The following is a 23,320-nucleotide window of genomic DNA, read 5'->3' on the forward strand; positions in this document are numbered from 1 at the left end:
TGGTACACATTGATGGGATCATGGAGCAGTATCTGAACATTTTACTTGTACAACAAAATTTCCCGACAGACATCGAAGATTTGGGATTTCCTGCTGAAAAATTTATCTTTAAGCAAGACAATTAATGGGTTAAATGAGTTATGGGAGCGGATTCAAGAAATTTGGAACGCAATATTCCTCGATTTTGTATAGAAATATACAAAATGGGGAGTGTTACAGTATTGTGTCATCTTGTTTGAGGCAGTCAAAAATATAATTTTTAGACAGTATCTGATTTAAAAGAGATATTCGAACAGTCGAAATCTGTAATAGAGGGTCTTATGTACCGTATGCATATTTTAATTGTATTTTTTTTGTTAATATTTAAATTTGGAAGCTTAGAAATAACACATACCACTTTAAAAATGACCAGCTTATTTGAAGCAGCGGACTTCTAACCGTAGTTGTTCCGTTATATTGATATTTTACTGAATTGTGGTTGCAATTGTCCAATAAATTCGCGAAATTATTGCAGTTTTATAGAGTAAATGTCAATTGCAATCTGAAAAAAAAAGCTTTAAGAATCGGGAACGACCTCTCCGAGTCGTTCGATATCAAACGAGGTTTCAGAAAAGCGACTCCCTATCGTGCGACTGCTAAACTTAATCGAGCAGGTACAACCTTTATAAGAGTGTACAGCTGCTGGCGTATGCCGATGATATTGATATCATTGGCCTCAACACCCGTGCCGTTAGTTCTGCTTTCTCCAGACTGGATAAGGAAGCAAAGCAAATGGGTCTGGTATTGGCAAGACGAAATATCTCCTGTCATCAAACAAACAGTCGTCGCACTCCCGATTAAGCATCCACGTCACTGTTGACAGTCATAACTTCAAAGTTGTAGATAATTTCGTCTATCTTGGAAGCGACAACAACGTCAGCCTCGAAATCCAACGCAGAAAAACCAAACTCTACAAGTCACTCATTATTCCCGTCCTGCTATCTGGTACAGAGGCAAGGACGATGACAACATCTGATGAGTCGACCTTACGAGTTTTCGAGAGAAAGGTTCTGCGAAAGATTTACGGTCCTTTGCGCGTTGGCCCCCGCGAATATCGCATTCGATGGAACGATGAACTGTATGAGATATACGACGACATTGACATAGTTCAGCGAATTAAGAGACAGCGGCTATGCTGGCTAAGTGATGTCGTGCGTATGGACGAAAACACTCCAACTCTGAAAGTATTCGACCCAGTACCCGCCGGAGGAAGCAGAGGAAGAGAAAGACCTCCACTTCGTTGGAAAGACCAGGTGGAGAAGGAAAGTGAACAAGAAACGACTGGCGCGCTGTTTTTAACTCGGCTATAATCGCGTAAGCGATGTCTACGCTAGTAAAGAAGAAAATCTGTTATTCTTGAAATAAAATCGTCAAATTTACAACTAACGGTACGATAATTTCGTTCCGTTACTTTTTGGAGTGATTTTGTCAGACCGATGGATTTGTTAGTAACGTGATGAACGAAAGAAAAGATCTTTGCTTACAAATGATTGTTTGGCAAAACTTTAGTTTAAGAAAATTTTATTATTTTTGTCGTCCATAATGTGTATATACGAGTATATATTAATATTTTTATAATCTTTCTTTGGCTATATATGAACTCATAAATAATATATGTAGTGGGTAACCCTGTACTATATTATTTATTGTTAATTGTAATGAAAATGTTGATGTGGCAACCAGGGATGCATCACTCTTTGTCAGTAGATCTGAATGTACGAATTGCAATTATCCGAAGACGATGCAGAAAGTAATTTATTCAGTTCGTGTTGTCTCTTTTTATCACGGGTTGCATTGTCCTAGCGTTTCTTTGTTACTGTGTATGCAATACTATCGCAATATCAAATCGATGAGTGGTGAATGACGAATTGTTTGGTATTGTTTTGATCGGTTAGGCTGAGAAGCCGTATAAATAATAATAATTTATTAGACGTTGTGAGACGCAACAATTTCGATAATGTAAGTCATTAAATAACAGTCTGTACAATTACTATTTGGAATACATTGTCTTTTTTTCATAAACATAAACAGACATTGGTTATAAACAAAAATTTAGCAAAACAAAAATTCACCAAAGTCGGCATTTTAAGTTTGGTGAATTGGGTGAAGTACTATGTTCGTAAATAAGTGCTATATTAATCAGTGTTGTATGTCAAAGATTTATTAGAACTTTGGATGCAAACACTTGTGGCTCCATAATTAAGTCACTTGTATCTCAATCGTGAGTACTCAAAGTCATCCGTTTTTATTTTCGGAATAATAGCTGTGTAAGATTATTTTAGTAATGTTGTTGGGCACAACTTCGATTTTTTTGGCGCCGCGATTTGAAGGTACCGTTGGGAAGAGGAATTAATTAAATTAAATATAAACATTTAAATAAATCCATATTTTACACTTTTTACCTAATAAACCTTTATTTTAAAAATTACATTGTACCTAAAATACAAAACAACGTACTGATCATAAAAAAATGGAAATCGCTGTCAGATATAATAACCAATATTTAACCCCTTTATAACGAAAACTAAAATTTTGTTTTGTTTGTTTCAATGCATCTTGGCCGAAGGCCAATAACGCAGAAAGGAGTTCTGCGCGAAAGTACTTCGGTCACCCCGGGTATTCGCTCAACCAGGGTTATTTATTTTTTAAGCGCGGTCGAGGCCTCTAATGCAGAAAGGAGTACTACGTGAAAGTACGTCAGTCACCCTGATATAATACAAATTTTATAATCATTATAAAGTGGAAAATGTAAAAAAATTTGTGAAACATAGAGAAATACCATGTGTTTTTAGAGCAAATTTTTGAATTTTTAATCGGCAATATTTAAATTTAAAATATAAGTTATTTTTACACTGTTTTTGCATATTCCTCCTCTGGAGAAGCTCCCCTATTCGTACATACCCCATTTATACGGAAATTCGTGTTTTTTACCCCTCCGCCAAAGTAATCGGAATCGTGCCGCACCTAAACTTAACTCTTCCTTACTTGATTATTTCTTATAATTCTGAATAGTTTTGGAAATATTTCGCATAAATAAAAATATGTTAGACATGTAAATACTTTTTATAACTTTAATTGGTGCAGACTTTGAATATTGGTAGTTGGTATTGGAAGTTACTATGTATATAATGTAACAACAAATTTCGAACGCAGTAAAAGGTGAGTTTCTTTGGTGATGGTGAAAAATTTTTTGGCGAAAATAAAATGTCGACACCGAAATTTGCTCATTAGTAAATTCTTTCAGGCGATTTTCGGAATATATATTTTTTTTCATAAAGTTTTATTAGCATTATAAAAGATGGACGGTGGCGAACAGGAGCAGAGTTTCCGTTTAGGACCACTATCACCACAAGAAGTGAAACCAGACATTTCTATATTGAATGAAAACAATACTGGTGGATACTCACCAAAATCAGCAAGTCCTGTTTCTTTTGGGGTAATAGGTTTGCAATCAATGAATATGACAAATGCTGGCTCAGTAGCAGCGACAGTGGCGAGCCATAATCCTAACCAGATACAACTTGGTACACCACAACAGCAACAGCAATATCCTCCAAATCACCCATTAAGTGGATCTAAACATTTGTGTTCCATTTGTGGTGATAGGGCAAGTGGAAAACATTACGGTGTTTACAGCTGTGAAGGATGTAAAGGATTTTTTAAACGTACAGTAAGAAAGGATTTGACTTACGCTTGTCGTGAAGATAGAAATTGTATCATCGATAAAAGACAACGTAATCGTTGTCAATATTGCCGGTATCAAAAATGCCTGGCGTGTGGAATGAAGCGCGAAGCTGTTCAAGAAGAAAGACAACGTGGCACAAGGTCACAAAACGTACGTTCGAGCGATGATTTTAATCCTAGTAGTTCTGTTCGTGATTTAACAATAGAACGTATTATTGACGCAGAACAGAAAAGTGAACAACTTAGCGGAGATAATGCTATACCATTCCTTCGGGTTGGACCAAATTCCATGGTACAACCTGATTATAAAGGAGCTGTTTCACATCTTTGTCAAATGGTAAATAAGCAACTTTATCAAATGGTTGAATATGCCCGGAAAATGCCACATTTTGCAGAATTGCAGCGTGAAGATCAGGTGCTTTTGCTCAAAGCAGGCTGGAATGAATTACTCATAGCAAACGTGGCATGGTGTAGTATTGATTCATTGGATTCTGATTACGCTACATCTGGAGGTCATGATACTTCGTCCGGGAGGCGTTCTCCTATACGTCAACCCCAGCAACTTTTTCTTAACCATAATTTTTCTTATCATCGGAACAGCGCAATAAAAGCAGGTGTGGCAACTATTTTTGACAGAATTTTATCAGAACTTAGCGTTAAAATGAAGCGGCTGAACATTGATCGCTCCGAATTATCATGCTTAAAAGCTATTATTCTGTTTAATCCTGACATACGTGGTTTAAAAGGACGAAATGATATAGAAGTTTGTAGAGAACAAGTTTATGCTTGCCTTGATGAACACTGTCGTACAGAACATCCCGGAGATGATAGCCGATTTGCACAACTTTTACTTCGGTTGCCGGCACTACGATCCATTAGCCTTAAGTGTTTGGATCATTTGTTTTTCTTTAGAATTATGGGTGACAAACAGTTAGATCAACTTTTCTGTGAACAGCTTGACGCACCAATGTGTTAGGGAGTTAAAATTTTATCTATTGATGAAAGTACTTGATAAATTTCACCAATGAATGTTAAACTATTTTCAGCTGATAGATGTGATTGTTATCATCCAATGAAATTTAACTAGCTGCTTAATTCTTCATATGTTTTTTTAATCGAACTTATTTTTAATAAGTTACTATTTATTGTAAACAATTTTTGACAAGTAACTGTATTGTAAAATGAATAAATGTCTTTTAAAATGTTAAAAAATCGTTAATATCTGAAGGGAAAAATGTATATATGTAGTATTAAAGAATGACAATAAACGAATATTTTCAGACCTAGCAGCCCATCTTCATATGTTCTACCTTGTGGTTAAGAATATATGTACATGTACATATGTATGTTAATTTCATACTCTCATCTTTTTTAAAAGGCTTAGATGAATTTATATTTTTAAGAGCTGTTCCTCGAGTGTTTTAATTTAATATGCATTTGAAGCTGCTATAGCTTATACCCTAAATAGGTTATATAAAGTATACCATGGAGTTTGTAACACCCAGAATGAAACGTCGGAATCTCTATAAAATGTATGCATATATAAATATCGATTTATAATTTACAAACGTTATTTTTCTCACAAATAAGCTGCTCATTTCTTGTTGTTCTAACGGTTATCAATCCCTTTAAGCATGATAAGGGTTATATATGTTATCATCGACGCCATCTAGCGGGAGGCCCAGGAAACGTGCTGTTTCGACGCGGTCGGACCAAAGGGTAAGGGGTGTTAGTTGAGTGGGGTTGACGGGGCATGCAAAGAGGTGGCCAGTGTCATGCGGAGACTCATTGCATGCAGGACATATGTTGGATATGTCGGGGTCTATTCTGGGCAAGTAGGCGCTTAACCAGCTACAGTATCCAGAACGAAGCTGCGCAAGGGTCACTCGCGTTTCTCGCGGCAACTCGAGCTCTTCGTCTGCAATGGGTAGTGATTTGACTCCAAGAACGCCATTCAGTGGAAGGGAGTGAATGGCGGTCAGTACCTGTCGGAAGTTAGTTGCGTCTGAAGACCGGTCGGCGTACTGTTCGGTGCTGTCGACGTAATTAAGGAAAGACCTCTTGATGTTCCTAGGAGGCGAAGCTGCTCATTTGTCGGAATCATCGATATCGGACAACTAGAGCATGAAGCTGTCATACAAACTGACCGCTTAAACTCAAGCCCTTGTATGGAAAACTGTAATATTTAAAAGTAAATGTGCTAAAAAGAATTGATTGAAACATTTCAACATTTTAGCGACTTTTGTTCAACTAAATCTGTAACTCAGCCAACTGTGCGCCGCCCACGGTTATATATATATTTTTTTTTTTTTTTTTTTTGTGCAAATTTTCAAAAAATAGACGTAAGCATTTTCCAGAAATTGTTGGAGGCAATATAAATTTAAATGGCCATAGCCTTGCATTTTCATAAATGCTACATAAATATGCATGTTTAAAGGTATTAAATAAGGGAAACTTATTTTTAAATGATATATACATATGTATGTATGTATGGTTATAAATAAAAATTGCATATTCAAATCATAGCAGATCTATGTATGTGAGCGAGATTAGTTCGAGTGGGTGGTAATGTTATGAAACAGTTTACCTAAAAATAAATATGGTGCACAGAGAAATATTTCACTTGTGAGCCATTTTAAAGAAAATTAAAAGTGTATAGCTAATAAGATGAATAAACTTATTTCATATATTACATACATAATATGTATGTACATACATACATATGAACTTAAGAATTACTGATATTATTCAGAGCGTTCAATCCTTGCATCGTGGCAATGCTTTCAAGAAGAATTATTTATAGCACAGGGAGGATGGTAATAGTTCTAAATTTTTATATTCACTGAGTTTCGACAAGTGGTATTTTACGAAAAAAAAACATTACCAAACAATGGAAATAGTGTCAAAATTGCATATCTAGATTTATGATATAAGCATACATTTGTATTTACATATTTATAGCTACATATATACATATGTATGTACATACACTTAAATATTTGTGTTGTTTTGTACGTATAGAAGACATACATACGTTTGTACATTTTTGCAGTATGCATAAGTACTTGATTGTCAAGTCTCTCCTGTATTTGTTCGTTTTCCTCAAAAGAGAGACTGGGCCTCAAAGTGCGATCTCCTGCACTTGCCTAACGAGTCGCCCAGTGGTCGGAGTCATGAAATGGTATCAAAAAGTGAATATACATATTTACATGGCTACGTGTACTTACATACATACATGTACATATGTACATATGGAGCTATAAAGATACAAATAGTGAATTGTAAAAACATTTTCATCTTCCTACCACTGAAACAACCTGGAGTTGGCATTGGTCTTTGATTTCTCCGTTAGTTCGTCGCCCACCCACACATTTTCGGCATTTTAAAACTTATTTACAAGTAGGCACGCATGTAGATTTGTATATATGTATGTAGGTGTGTACATTTGCGAAAACAAAATAGCATCTACATACCTCAGTACAATCTTGTTTGAAGCACTTCATATTCTCACAAGCACGAGTATTTTACTCGTTATACCGTTTGTTTACTTGGAAATAAGCATACAAAGGTATGCACCTTCCTATATACATATGAACATATGTATGTAAGTAATATATTCACATATGAACGAGTATAATTGTATAATTGAGCATCGGTAAGATTGCGGTGCGGCTGCAGCGCGTTTTTCATTGCTTTGGGGCGCAGTTTGTCCAAACGCAGATCATTGGCGCAACATTAGTTTTGAGTTGGCTACCAACGCGAGCGGGTCATTCTCTTTTCAAGCGAAACGTACTGATCCGACACGGTTTTTACTTCTATCATTTTATTTTGTCTTTGTTTATTGACGACATACATACACAGTTACATATATACATACATACAAAATGTCTTTGTGGATATTTCAAATTGAAGCAAATAAAAAATAATTATTATTTATTTGTATTAAAAGCATACATACATATGTACATACGCGTATGTTACTTATTATACATAAATGTATGTACATACTTTATGCATGCAAATACAATATTTATGTATGCATTTATATAAATAAAGACATATGTACATATGTATAAATATTAAATAAAAATAACAAATAAAATTAATTCGAAAAAGAGGAACTATTTTTAACGAGTGTTATACAACGACAAGGCCTCTCCTGCCTATTAATTTTTTCTATTATTCCAAACTGTGGACGACCTGTGTCAAAATGTTTAAATAAATAATATCTGTAGTGTTTATTCAAAGAAAGAAAAAATTAATAATTAATTTAAAAAATATTTCCCCATGTTGTAGATTATTGTATTGTGCTAAAAAAGATTCTTTATACTTTTTTGTTTATTTGGGATTTCAGATCTAATATTAAGCATACTCCGAACGAATTAAAGTACTTTAAGAACGCCCTTCTTACACCCTTCTAAATTTCAACCTTAAAAAAATAAAATTTTCATGATTTTGCTAATTGGAACAAATCAACAATTCTAGAAACGAAATACTAAGAATTATTATACAAAAACCTTCGATACGAAATTTAACGGATAATAACTGTAAAAAGCAAGCAACATGATGATGGAGAACGGACTCTCCATGGAGTATGGAGATGGCTATATGGAGCAGGAGGAAGAATGGGAGCGCGAAGGACTTTTAGATCCCGCGTGGGAAAAACAACAGAAGAAGGTAAGTGACTATATTCTGTAGATGCTAATAAGCTTTAAGAATAAGTACTTAGTACAGACGAATTCATCACGAAATGAGATCATTCACAACAATCGATTTTCTTGAAATCTAATTAGTTTTTTAAGCATGACCATTTTTCTAAAAATAACCTCAAAAATTTTTAAAATAGATTTTTCATCCTACATAGTATAGACTGATTTAGTATTCACACAGTGTTGATTTCTAAATAACACATAGTTTGTCTTCGCTACACTTTTTCAATATTTTTTCAATATATAAAAAATGTATTTCTTTTTAAATTTCATTTCATAAGTCCATTTATTTATATACATATATTATATGAGTATATGTATCAACCAACACACATATGCAGTTGTACAAATGTATATGTTTAGAAATATTATTCTTATTTTTTGTGTTTCGATTCCGATAAAGTCTAACGAAAAGAGCTTTTTATTTTTAAAAATAGATTCAACACGACACATAAACTAGTATACAAGTGTTTGGGGCTCTTACTTACTGAAATAAAATCACCATATCTCAAAATTATGCATAAATTTTAATTTTTAGCTTATGAGTTTTTCAATGCTACCTTCTAAATGTGTTCGAGACCACCTAGCACTTTTTTCTTCAATATTATTAGCCTCGAAAATAATTTTTTTCACCACATTCCTTATATATAATCTCGGGAAAAGACATACGAATGAGCATGTATGAGTGTACGCAGATAAAATATGTGTAAAAAACAAAAAATTTCATTAAAAATTCTAATTTGCCAATATTATTAGTTGAGTGCTTCAAACTAAAGTCGATGTAATTTGTTAAGAATCTCTAACCCTTGCAATGCTTGGTTCTGAACTCCATATGATTATAGATAAGTAGGTCTCCAAGATGGAAGTTTTCAACGCTTTTAATATAACGGTGTTGTTTGACGTTGACTAGTTACTGTCATTAACAATGTTCGCATATCCGTACATATGTATACCAACTACAAGAAGCAATTTTAAGATAATCACTTCTCGATGTACACAGAAAACCAACAACTCAAAGGCGCTTGAACTGATAACAGTTGATATCTGCGCGCTCACACAGGCCGTATTATTTGATAAATGTGGAATAGCACTTGAGGTGTTTTTTTGCGGCAAAGAAATTGTTCCATGGTTGAACACCTCATGTCAATGTGTGGTGAATGGATGCTAAGAAAACTATTTGTTTGCCATATATTTTACAGATTTACGTGACTGGGAATGGAACTACCATGACCTTGTAGCACTTTACAGCTACCTAGAATGTAAAATTTTGCAATACTGATGGTGCTTGCATATGCCGTTGGTTTTAATGAGCAGCTGCATTCAAATACTTTGTTTGTTGTGGATCTTAATGATACTATTTATATTAAATATTGCATTCCGTTTTGTTTTGCCTTTAATTTCGCAATCGAGTGCATATCGGAGTGTGAAATTTGAATATACAGGGAGGGGAAGAGAGTGGACACATTTGTCACAATTATCGACATGCACTTTAAACATTTTTGCACATGTAGCACCTGCTCAAAAGCCAATAGTCTTAGAATAGTTTCGTGAATGCCGAATAATTGTGGTGAAGCATAATGTGCATAATAATTATTAATGATTTGTGTGGCTGTCTAATCATCATCTTCGCCGGCTGTGGCATCTGCGACAGACAAAAATTCAATGAGCAGCGTCAAATTTCATTCGCCCAAAAATGGATTGCGGTGAAGAAGTGTGCGACGGTTCGAGCTTTGAGCTTTTAAAGCACATCAACGCATTTTCCTAGAGAGTATTCGAAAATATTGCTCAAAATTTGATTATTTTGCGCATGCGCTTAAGTAGTAGGTTGCCAATTTATAAACGTATGCTAGCAGGAATTTATAGGAGACGGTGTGGTCAATCAGAGTCTCGTGGTAATGCAGAGTGAATGGTTCGAACGGCGCACAAAAGCAACAGCTGAATGGTTTCCGTTCTGTACTAATCACATTCTTAGTATGTAAAAACCAATTTATGTATATATGTCCATATGTAAATAAAAATGACGACTGTATGTGTATGCGAAGTATCACAAGATATAAGTAATTAAATCAAAGAAATTAAGACTACACATTTTATTATGATATTGAAGAGCTTAGGTCTTGCAGAGTTCCGTCTCGTCAATATTTTGGTAATTTATTATTATAATATATAAGTAAAATACATACATACATATGTACGTACACTAATCATGCCGCAGAAATGTCTACGTTATAAATAAACTTCAATGTCCTTTCAGTTATAAGATTTGGTCATAGAATGTATAATTTTCTATTTTTTCGAATTTTATCAGTTGTCGCCGGGGATCAAAATGTCTATGTGACAGATGTCTATTTAAAGAACAATAATTTTTAAATTATATTTTAAAACTAGAAATGTTTTATACAATATGTCAAATGTTTATCTAATCTTTAGAGACGAATTTAGGAGTAAGGGTTTATGGTAAACGTATTAATCTTGAATGCATATGTATTATATGGGATAGTTCGAATAAGTCATATATGTATACATATATTTTTCTACTGTTGCAACATATTGCTACAGAGTATTAATTAGTATGTTCGATAATGATTCGTTTATTTTAGCTCCACCTACCGGATTTGTGCCGTCTTAGAACCTTTTCCTAAGAGCAAGATAAAAGGTGGTAAAAAAGTCCAAAAGCCAGACACATGGTTCATTTGAATATTTTATTGTGGTTAAGTGGTTAGGGATGCTTTCTATCAGCAGCATTATTTACGAATTTGAATTCAATGAGATGCTTGTGGGAAGTTTGGTCAAACCCAAGTCTTACGTAGTGACATATGTACATATAGTATGTAGCGTATATTGTTGGCATGAAAAACCTTCAAATAAAATTGAAGGAGTCGTTTGTGGATGGTTTTTAATAATCAATAGACCCACAAACAATGCAATAATTTAGTCTACCCTCTTGGAGATATGTAAACGAAAATTATATGTGTACAATACCCACATGCATACTGATATTGTCCCATTATACCATATATTCACATATGTACATTTACTTACATATATATCCATATATAGAACACTTTATCCTACGATAGTTGTCTATAAAACGGTATAACTATTTTATTTACAAACTTATACTTAAGAGTTTGCTTAATTATGCCGTATAGTGAAATGAGTTGCCAATTGAAATTATCAGCTCTTCAATGGAGGTAGAACCTGTTGGTTGAATTTACCAAAACGGTAAACTTAGGAAACCGGATTGTTGTCGAATTGGTTCAGACTCGGCGAGATATGGCGTTGAAGCTTGTCTGGCCTCACCACCACTCCTGGTGCATAATTGTTTTCATTGTTATTGTTGCACGTAGTGAATGGTTATAAGATACCAGTTGTGCCGCAAAACAGCCATAAACTGAATGCTGCATTTTGTCGTTATCAAAAGAAAGAAATCTGTTGCATTTCAATAGCGCGAAGAGAGAAAACAAGAATATTGGTTTGGGTGTAAGCCATTAGACGGGATTAGTCAGTTGCGTCTTTTCACCTCACAACTATGGCTAGCCATACTCTTAGCTACACAGGCGCACGGACACATTCATGCCTTTGCATCAGTGTGTGTGTGCATACAATGTCAATGAATAGTGCAAAACGGCGATGCAATTGAGATCAATGCATAACGGATTGTGTTGGCTGCGACTGCAACTCGTTTCGATTTGTATTGATGTGTTATATGCACATGCATGTATGTACGTTTTCTTCAACTGTTAGATACGCAGTTACCGTTTTCTAACAGTCCTATTTAATTTGATCTTGTTTAATCTACAAAAGATTCGAATTAATTTTCTGAAGTTGGAATATTTATGTTTCCATACATACATATGCATGCACTTATGTACATGTATAGGTATACATAGCATATGCACGAATATTTCTAATAAACTGTTTTATATGATGAACAATAAGCCCAACTTGTTGGCCATACAACGAACTAATTTATTTCGTGTTTATGTCCTACAAAATGAAAATTGTAAAATTTTGGTCAAAACCAGTACATACCAAAAAATGTAATTCAATGTTAGAGCAAAGGCATTTTATTGAGGAAAATCTATATGCAAACTACTTTTTGACTGTTTTATTACATTACTTCAGAATATCTATGTATATGTAGAACATATGCACGCACATATGTATGTATGTTTGCATTTTGTGTAAATCGCGTTTTTAGAAAATATTGCTTTTATAATAATTTTGCTCTTGTTTAATTTCTATAACACGTGCCTTCTAAATTAGCAAGTGAACAGTATAGAATACTGCAGAATATATTGTATTTAAAAAATAATATTACTTCTTTTGAAATAAAAGAATAAAAAAGTCCATACGATCCGCTGGAGTCTCAAAAGCTTTTCTCACGTAAGAATTACAGAGAAAATACGTTCCACTTTTGGATCAAATGAAGAAATATTCAAATTGCCAAATCACTTTCATTACTTCCAAATTAGAATTTAGTATACTGTTTCAAATAATATACTTTATGTACTATGTATATAACCTACGCCGTCAAAGTACTTATCAAATCACAACAAACCAAAAATAATAATTAAAAAGCTCATTTTCCGATCGTTGTCATGACATTTCTGAGACATTTTTGCAGATTTTTAAATTTGGTAAACTTTTAATTTTTTGGTTCCTTTGAATTTCATTTGAGTTTATTTGCTGATGAGAGATCCCTTTTCCACATCTTAAAACAAAATGTTCTATAATTTTAATATAGGAAACTACTTAAAGGTCGGTTTTACTTGTACCAAAATGTGTACATACATATTTAATTGATTTGTTGTTCGGCCTACGAAACATTTAAATAAAATTTAATTATTTTTATGTAAAAATTCGAGACTTGGATTTGCATTAGAATATCCGTATACGGGCTTTATGTGTCTATAGCTGGCTGCCCAAACCTAATAATTTGGGTGGCGAAAGTGATTATAATAAAATTTGTTCTTTAATTATTTCAAAGCTGTGCCCAATATTCAGGGCTGTAAAGAGAAAATTGGAGGCTGAGGGGATTCATGACACGGGCCCCTTAATTAGTAAATTTATTGATATTATATGACCGAGCTCCACCCTCTCGTTCTCTGTGAAATATTTATATATTTTTTTTATATATTTTACTCCGATTGATAAAGAAGTATTATATAACTTTTCGAACTCAAATTATACTTTCTGTAAACATCAAACATTTTTATCCTTTTTCATAAAGCAACTATATATTTTTTTTGTTGTTTTTACATTTACACAGACATTTACAGCGTGGTGCAATAGTCATTTGCGTAAAGCTGGAACATCTATCGATAATATTGACGAGGACTTCCGTAATGGATTGAAGTTGATGTTGTTGCTGGAAGTTATTTCCGGTGAAACTTTGCCAAAACCCGATCGTGGCAAAATGCGCTTCCACAAGATCGCGAATGTCAATAAGGCGCTGGACTTCATCGCATCGAAAGGTGTGCACTTGGTATCGATTGGCGCTGAAGAAATTGTCGATGGCAATTTGAAGATGACTTTGGGCATGATTTGGACCATTATTCTGCGTTTTGCTATTCAGGATATTTCCGTTGAAGAGATGACCGCTAAAGAAGGCTTGTTGCTATGGTGTCAACGCAAAACTGCTCCCTATAAGAACGTCAATGTTCAAAACTTCCACCTTTCATTCAAGGTAACTTCAAATACATACTCTAGTGGACATAATTCAGTTATACAAGCATACATATATCTATTAAGTTATGTATACATACATACAAATATAACTGAGTTAGGTGCGATAGGAGGATATATGTATATTTATATGTATATATGCACTAGTGCCGTAACATATTGATATTTTATATGTTTTATTCTACAGGACGGTTTAGCATTCTGCGCCTTGATTCACCGTCATAGGCCTGACTTGATTGATTATTCCAAACTCTCCAAAGACAATCCATTGGAAAATCTCAACACTGCCTTTGATGTTGCTGAGAAATATCTCGATATTCCAAGGATGTTAGATCCAGATGGTAAGTAGTTGGAGTTATCAGGTGTCATTATACATTTACATACATATATGTATATCACCCTGCAAATAATTTGTAATGACTTTTATTTGTGCTATATAAGTATCATCATTATAAGTATTCAACGTTTAAGACTTAAACTTAAACTGGTTTTTGTTTTTTTATAACTTTTCAAAAACCTCGAAACACTTCGTTAGATTTGATCAACACTCCAAAGCCGGATGAACGCGCTATTATGACTTACGTGTCCTGTTACTATCATGCTTTCCAGGGAGCCCAACAGGTTGGAAATGTGACGCATGTACCCGAACCCACAAGACAATACACCTACGTCCCGAATTACAATGTGACTAAACTTCACATCAATACACTTATTCATTTTGTTCTTTTACAGTTTGTTTTTTGGAAAATGCAACATTTATGCATAAATTATAAATAGCATTTAGGCGCTCTAGTCAAATTTGTGGAAAATTCTTAGTAACTACTTAGCATAATACGCTGCGCGCTAAACGCTACTCGCTCCTTATGCTCACTACTTTTACTTTTTGTATTGATACTGATTTTCTCTTTAACTTATTCATTTCGTTTTAACTTCTTGTGATGTGGCTTAAAAAACTAAGCAGAGAACCAAAAAATCTCTTTCCTTCTCAAAATTTTGTTACATAAAGAAATTAATTTTTGTTCTTGCATACATACAGTTTGAAATAGTTCTGCCAATTTAAGAACTGTATAGAATAAATAAAACACTTCGACTAATTGGCAGTTCCAATTCAAGTTGGGGCTTATATATCTTTCTAAATATGTCGAAAGTTAATTTTTATGCCAAAGAAAAGAAAAGACACTTCTTTGTTTAATGAACAATTATTTTTCCAAAAGGCAAATTAAAAACTCATAACACAGAAACGGATCAACAATGATTAAATGCTTTCCAAGGAAATCGGAAATCTGTGTGTGCATGCTAATTGGAGCAAAAGTTATAATTATTTTACTCTCAAACTAAATTCGAAATTTCGTATCCTCCAAAATGCACACGCACATATACTTAATCGAGTGAATCAATTGAGGCAAATTTCATATGATTAATACGATTATAGTGCGTACAGTGTAGTACAGGTATCGTCATTGTCTTGATCCGTAACCATCGATCATCGCTTCATTACCTGTCGCCTGTTGCCTGAATGTTCGAATGAATTTTTTTCGATTGTTTTACAAGTGCACACATTTCTAACAATAAGTTGCATGCTATTTGCGTTATTTTTACTAAGTTTACAGGTTTTGCGATTACTCACGAAGTGTTGCTTTGATAATTTTGCAATGATGATTTTGTTAATAAAAATTCTTTAAAAATGCTGCTTGTTTTTTGTTTCAAATAAATGTACTAACTTGTGTTCTGTTTGTTGCTTTTCTTACTTAATTCCTAACAGACTTGCAGAATACTGCGCTGCCAGATGAACGAGCAGTTATGACGTACGTGTCATCGTACTATCATTGCTTTAGTGGCGCTCAAAAGGTCGGTGCTCGTTACAACATATTTGCAATCATTAACCTCTATGGGGATAACACTCTCAAAAACCACTAGCGGATTCACTAATTAGAACTATAAAACGATTTATTTCTGAATGCAATGCTTAATTGCTGTATATAATATATATGTACATAAACAAAAGCCTACAAATTTTGTGCAGACTTTATTGCTTGGTCAGGGATTGAGTAATCAAAATTGAAATTTAATTGAATTATTACAATTTGATAGTGTTGTCCCCCTAAAGAGTATTTTAATTGGCATACAAGTGAATTTTAACCGTAATGGTATGTACATACTGTACTAGAATACCCAATTTTAATCGCTTTGTTAAACTTAAACATTTTCTTCTAAGTTATGTTGAAAGCGTTCATTCTAATACGAAATAAATGCAAATGTGTGTAATGCAGATAAATGCTTACAATAATGTATCTTATCAATTGCCAGGCGGAAACCGCAGCTAACCGTATTTGCAAAGTGCTTAAGGTGAACCAGGAAAATGAACGTCTTATGGAGGAGTATGAACGACTAGCAAGCGATGTAAGTAATATATTTAGTGCAATAGTAATGGCATTTTGTATTCATATTTGATTTCGTACTTGCAGCTTTTGGAATGGATCCGCCGGACTATGCCCTGGCTAAACTCCCGCCAGGCAGATAATTCTTTGGCTGGTGTTCAGAAAAAACTGGAGGAATACCGTACTTATCGTCGCAAACACAAGCCGCCACGTGTTGAGCAAAAAGCAAAACTCGAAACTAACTTCAACACTTTGCAAACGAAACTCCGTTTATCCAATCGTCCAGCCTACTTGCCAACTGAGGGCAAGACCGTCGGCGATATTTCAAACGCCTGGAAAGGTTTGGAACTAGCCGAGAAAGCTTTTGAAGAGTGGCTTTTGGCTGAAACGATGCGCTTGGAACGCTTGGAACATTTGGCTCAAAAGTTCAAGCACAAGGTAAATCTGTCATATTATCTTGTAGAAAATCCCATAAATTACATTTAATTTCATTTCAAAGGCTGATGCCCACGAAGATTGGACACGGGGTAAGGAGGAGATGTTGCAGTCTCAAGACTTCCGTCAATGTAAATTGAATGAGTTAAAGGCACTCAAAAAGAAGCATGAGGCTTTTGAATCCGACTTAGCCGCTCACCAAGATCGGGTAGAACAAATTGCAGCTATTGCTCAAGAGTTGAAGTGAGTAGAACCTAGAATTATTGCGTATTTTAATACTTAGAGTGTTACTAATAATTGGTTTAGGTCAGCAGCCTATAGCCCTAAAAAGGCAACTTATTCCGAGAGTAAGGAAAAAGCAATCAAATTTCTTTTTATTTTTGGATATATGTATTAAGCATGTGTACTAAGATCAATTTCGGAAACATCTTTTTAAACAGGACCATTTTTTTTTTAATTAACAGTGAGGTTAAGGTATTTTGAAACAAAAACAAGAAAAAACGTTAACTTCGGCTGCACAGAAGCTAATATACCCTTCACAGGTGCACATCTTTTAGTAACCATGTGTCCAGTTTGTATGGAAACTATATGCTATAGTAATCCGATCTGAACAATGTTTTCGGAGAGTATGTTATTACCTTAAGCAGTAATGTATGTCAAATTTCGTAAAGATACCACGTCAAATGCGAAAGTTTTCCATACAAGCGCTTGATTCCGATCTTTCGGTTTGTATGGCAGCTGTATTCTATAGTGAGCCGATCTGAACAATTTCTTCCGATATTACATTATTTCTATGAACAATAACTCATACGAAATTTCGTGAAGATATATCGTCAAATGAAGAAGTTTCCCATGCAAGCATTTGATTCCGATCGTTCGGTTTGTATGGCAGCTATATTCTATAGTGAGCCGATCTGAACAATTTCTTCGGAGATTACATTGTTGCCTTAGAAAATAATCTATGCCAAATTTCGTGAATATATCTTGTCAAATGCAAAAGTTTCCATACCAGCACTAGATTCCGATCGTTCGGTTTGTATGGCAGCTATATGCTATAGTAAGCCGATCTGAACAATTTCTTCACATATTTCATTATTATCTTAGAAAATAACCTGTGCCAACTTTTGTGAAGATACATTGTCAAATGTGAAAGTTTTCCATACAAGAACTTGATTCCGATCGCTCAGTTTGTATGGCAGCTATATGTTGTAGTGGTCCGATATCGGCAGTTCCGACAAATGAGCAGCTTCTTGAAGAGAAAATGACATTAGCAAAATTTCAAAACGATATCTTAAAAGCTGAGGGACTAGTTCGTATATATACAGACGGACGGCCGGACGGACAGACAGACAGACGGACATGGCTAAATCGACTCAGCTCAACATACTGATCATTTATATATATACTTTATAGGGTCTCCGACGCTTCCTTCTGTGTGTTACAAACTTCGTGACAAACTTAATATACCCTGTTCAGGGTATAATTAAAACGTAACTTACTTCACATATGGTAAATCATGCTATAAAAGTTCATAGGTAGATTCACATCAATTTTTCGCAATACATATGGGGAATTGTAAAAATTTCCAAATTTTTTTTTATCGAAATGCTGAGTAGTTAGTTGTTTATATAAAGAAAATCGCCCGGTCTGAAAAATGCAGTTTCAAGAAAGTCGTGTTTAAAGTTGTATAGTATGTGCTGAAACAGATTGGCCCAAACGCTTCCACAATACAATAGATTTGACATTGAAAAATTTTCTTAAAATTTCGCATTGATCATTGTTCAAGGTAACCCTACAATTTCTAAGGAAATTTTTTACCTCGAACCACAAGCAACATACAAACTCAACGATTGAAATCAAGTTCTTTTATGGAGGGTATTTTAGCTTAATTTTATTTTAGCAAATTTAGTTTAAAGTTTACCGCTTATTGCCGGAAATGTATGAAAGCATCTCAAATATTGATTGCACTTTTTATCAAACTTAGCTATTCTGTTTTTATGTCTCATGTTCTTTTTAATTTGTTATGAATGCTTGGGCGTCGCTCATCATGTAACAAAGCAGCCGCAATGCCTGGCGATGCATCTGCCTAAACGATTTTCTACTGTGATATTATAAATGCCTTGCCGGTTCCAAATGAAACTCCTTGTTGATTAAAAACAATCGTATAATCCATATATGTACATACATACCTTATATACATATGTAAAGTAAAATTTCTATACCCTGGCAGAAGCTGTGTGATTTTACTTTTTTTTTAAGTAAAAAAAATATCCTCATGGTTCTTACATGACTATTGAACACATGCTTATGATTTGAAATAAAATTTTTTTTAAATATGAATTGTTTTGACTTTAACATAAAAACCCTATGCCCGGCGCCTAGTTCTAACTACATCCCCACCAATATTCAGCCAATTCGGTTCAGTCGTTCAGAACAATGAGAGGTTTGCAATTTCCTTCGAAGACTACTCGTATTTAGTAAAAGCTTAAAGTCATGACTTAGTCCGTTTCGGTTACGTAGAAACGACTGTCGGGAGCGATTTGTAGGCGTAAGAATAAGAATGGGTCGTTCTATAGACTACGAAATCATTTCTACAGGCTTGCTTTACTAGTAAAGAGCAAAATAAGAACTCTTTAAGCAATTTATTAATTAAAAAATCAAAATATTAACGCAAATTGCAAAAGTTGAATGAAAATATAGTTTTTGTATTCGTTATTAATGTTATCTCCTTTTGTTTCTTAGCACTCTGGAATATCATGACTGTGTTTCTGTTAATGCTCGTTGCCAGCGTATCTGTGATCAATGGGATCGCTTGGGTGCGCTCACTCAGCGTCGTCGTACGGCTTTGGATGAGGCTGAACGCATTTTGGAGAAAATTGATATCCTGCATTTGGAGTTCGCTAAGAGGGCCGCTCCATTCAATAACTGGCTGGATGGCACCCGTGAAGATTTAGTTGATATGTTCATTGTACATACAATGGAGGAAATTCAAGGTCTCATACAGGCGCACGATCAATTCAAAGCCACATTGGGAGAAGCTGACAAGGAGTTCAACTTGATTGTTAATTTGGTACGTGAAGTAGAGTCTATCGTTAAGCAACATCAAATTCCTGGAGGACTGGAGAATCCCTACACAACACTTACTGCCAATGACATGACTAGAAAATGGAGTGACGTTCGTCAGTTGGTACCTCAACGTGATCAAACTCTTGCGAACGAGTTGCGCAAGCAACAAAATAATGAAATGCTACGAAGACAGTTTGCCGAAAAGGCCAATATTGTTGGACCATGGATTGAACGACAGATGGATGCTGTTACTGCTATCGGAATGGGCTTGCAAGGTTCTCTTGAAGACCAATTACATCGCCTTAAGGAGTATGAACAGGCTGTGTATGCTTACAAACCTAACATTGAAGAATTAGAAAAGATCCACCAGGCTGTACAAGAATCGATGATATTCGAAAATCGTTACACTAATTACACAATGGAAACATTGCGAGTTGGCTGGGAGCAATTATTGACTTCCATCAATCGTAATATCAACGAGGTGGAAAATCAAATTCTTACACGTGATTCTAAGGGAATCAGCCAAGAGCAATTAAATGAGTTCCGCTCCAGTTTCAATCACTTTGACAAGAATCGTACAGGCAGACTTACCCCTGAAGAGTTTAAATCATGTCTTGTCTCCTTGGGTTACTCTATAGGAAAAGACAGACAAGGTGAAATGGACTTCCAAAGAATTTTAGCTGTTGTCGATCCCAACTCCACTGGTTATGTGCATTTTGATGCCTTCCTTGATTTCATGACACGCGAAAGCACCGATACCGATACCGCTGAACAAGTTATTGACTCATTCAGAATCCTCGCAGCCGACAAGGTACGAAGTACACATATTAAAAATTATAAGTTAATAATTATTAAAAAAATTCATCTTTCAGCCATACATATTACCAGATGAACTTCGACGCGAACTCCCTCCAGATCAAGCGGAATACTGCATCCAGAGAATGCCACCATACAAAGGACCAAATGGAGTACCCGGCGCTCTTGACTACATGTCCTTTAGTACCGCACTGTATGGCGAAACTGATTTGTAAAAGAGAGGTGTCAACAATACCGGAAACATCGAATAAAAATCGTTAATTCACGACAGGACGCAAAATCGATAGTACTCATGTTATTGCAAAGCCACGAAGTCATTAACCAGCAAAGCAGTGAAATGAAAGCGTTTCCTAAAGTGTATTTTTCGTACATTATATTTCCGGATTTCTGACAATTTTTTTTAACTATCATTACTAACAACCATCAGAACGGTTTTCTTAGTTCAATTCAATAATGTAAAATTTTGTTGTGCATATCGAAGTACATATCTAAAATACCTGGGATAATGAGGGCACAATAATAACTCTGTGCATTCAAATGCATACATATGTACGTACACTCGCCCAAAATGCTTGCCATTGCCATGTTTAAAATCCTAAATTCAATCGTGATTATACATATATACAAATTTCCTGAATATACGTTTTAGACGGGATGAAATATTTGAAAGAACTTGGACTGTTGTTTGGACAAGGACGACGCGTATTAAATAGATGATTATGAGGATAATTAAAAGCAAGAAATATAAAATCAATTAAAATTCTCAAATACATTTCTTGGGCGAATAATATAAAATATATTTATTTTTTGGAAATTTTTGTTATATTAATTTAATATTTATTTTGAGATTATTTATAATGATTTCATAACTTTTTATTTAATTCTAAATACGTTTTATATAATTATTATATAAACTTAGTATATGTTACAATGATTGAGAAAAAGAGAATAGAGGGCATTATATGATAATTTGTAAGGATTATAGAATGTTCCGATGATATCAAAATGAAGAACATCCATCAAACATCCATTAAAGTCAAAAAAATATACTTTTGTATATTAGATCTTCTGTCAACTATACATACATAAATTTGTGAGTTTAAAATAATCACATGAAAGAGATAAAAAATAGAAGTTCTCTTGTTTGTTTTTGGTTTATATTCGAATTTGGGTTACTTAGTATGGCTTCGGCAACTCCGTAGTTTTTTTGTTTACATAAAAGGAAAAAAAGGGGTTTCATTTGCTTGCCTTTGGTTGTACAATTAAATACTAGAACTATTGCGGTTATTCGTAAAGATTTGAAATTGCTCTGTCAAATCACAGGCAGAGGATTTTGAAACTCTGTGTGTTTAAGGAATATCCTAAGGAACCTAACCTAACCTATAAAGATAGTAAGACCAGAGAACGTAAAATAATAATAATAATAAATATACATACATACGTTCTCTGGTACAGCTTTTGTTCCTATATACATATGTATATTCATATTTTGTGCTTTTGACAATTACCCTCTATTCGTTTCATTAGTTTAAGAATGCTAGGCAAAAGATTTGCTCTGTGACATTCAATAATTAGTTTTTAAATTGAGTAGCTCCAATACAGCTCGTCATCGAATTTGAACACCTCGACCAACGCGTACTTCGTAATCACAATCTTCGCATGAAGAGATCTTCTTTATATGAAGATATTTCTCTATTCAGCATATGTTGATAAGGTTTTGCCTCCAACAAGAAATAATTTGGTTTTAACAACTGTTTTTATTCAAATAAAAAAGAACGTAAGTGCGGGAACAATCAACAATAAAAAAGCCTAAACAAAAATCAATGGAGATCCAGTAAACTCTTAGCGCTAAGTAAATCGGAGCGCAGATTATTAAACAAAGACAAACGCAATGGTGCATGGCGGGAGTATCGGGCTAATCTTACATTAAATGGTGAAAAATTAATATGGGCGAGATAAGATAATTTCAGATTTACAAGCTTAGAGAATAGGTGTAAAGCCCTGTTGAGGATGTACTTTCCAGAACAGTTTTTTCAATTGAACCAAATGGTGGCCTAAAGAACATCCATCGGATTGGAAGATAGTAAATGAGTTTTCATCATCGTCTTTGACACGGTTTGGTGGGCAATAGGAACTTTTGCAAGCTTTTAAGCAACAGGTGTACATGACGGAATACTTCCAGTGGTATAGCAAACGAGAGCCTCGGGTAACGCAGGCATAAAAACAGAAATAAAAACATTTCTCTATTCCCTTTAAATTTGATATTTGAAGATTCTTTATAAAACCACAACGTTTTCCTTAGTTTACCTGCAACATAGATTTTATCGATACTAAGCACTTTAGTTATTATGGAGTTGTTAGCTTTTATTGGGGAATTGCGAAGAAAATGTTTAGAAAGTAAGAGATTTCAATACTATTTGTGTTAAGTAACTGATATCTGGGTAAATCTAAGATCACGACATATAAACGCTATTAATAGTTTCGCTGTGGTCATGTGGCGGT

The 23,320-nt window shown here is 34.4% G+C and overlaps 2 protein-coding genes across 8 annotated transcripts; both read left to right on the forward strand.

Annotated features, from left to right (window-relative positions):
- The first annotated feature begins 1,894 nt into the window (after nucleotides 1-1,894).
- On the forward strand, nucleotides 1,895-21,952 carry LOC120774077 (alpha-actinin, sarcomeric). Of its 7 annotated transcripts, none has more exons than XM_040103396.1 (10): nucleotides 1,895-1,998; nucleotides 8,078-8,400; nucleotides 13,708-14,124; nucleotides 14,311-14,464; nucleotides 14,659-14,807; nucleotides 16,431-16,523; nucleotides 16,589-16,939; nucleotides 17,001-17,179; nucleotides 19,679-20,813; nucleotides 20,875-21,952. In XM_040103396.1, the coding sequence occupies exons 2-10, from the start codon at nucleotides 8,287-8,289 to the stop codon at nucleotides 21,031-21,033; spliced, it is 2,751 nt and encodes a 916-aa protein (XP_039959330.1). In that variant the 5' UTR covers nucleotides 1,895-1,998; nucleotides 8,078-8,286; the 3' UTR covers nucleotides 21,034-21,952. The 7 variants fall into 7 exon arrangements, with proteins under 7 accessions (XP_039959330.1, XP_039959334.1, XP_039959329.1 ...); XM_040103400.1 differs by having other exon boundaries at nucleotides 1,905-1,998; nucleotides 8,209-8,400; XM_040103395.1 differs by lacking the exon at nucleotides 1,895-1,998 and adding an exon at nucleotides 7,439-7,512.
- On the forward strand, nucleotides 3,214-4,783 carry LOC120774080 (protein ultraspiracle). The gene has a single exon (XM_040103407.1). The coding sequence runs from the start codon at nucleotides 3,338-3,340 to the stop codon at nucleotides 4,697-4,699; it is 1,362 nt and encodes a 453-aa protein (XP_039959341.1). The 5' UTR covers nucleotides 3,214-3,337; the 3' UTR covers nucleotides 4,700-4,783.
- Nucleotides 21,953-23,320: the final 1,368 nt, after the last annotated feature.

This window comes from Bactrocera tryoni, chromosome 4 (genome assembly GCF_016617805.1).
Source record: "Bactrocera tryoni isolate S06 chromosome 4, CSIRO_BtryS06_freeze2, whole genome shotgun sequence".
In the NCBI taxonomy this organism is placed as follows: Eukaryota; Metazoa; Arthropoda; class Insecta; order Diptera; family Tephritidae; genus Bactrocera; species Bactrocera tryoni.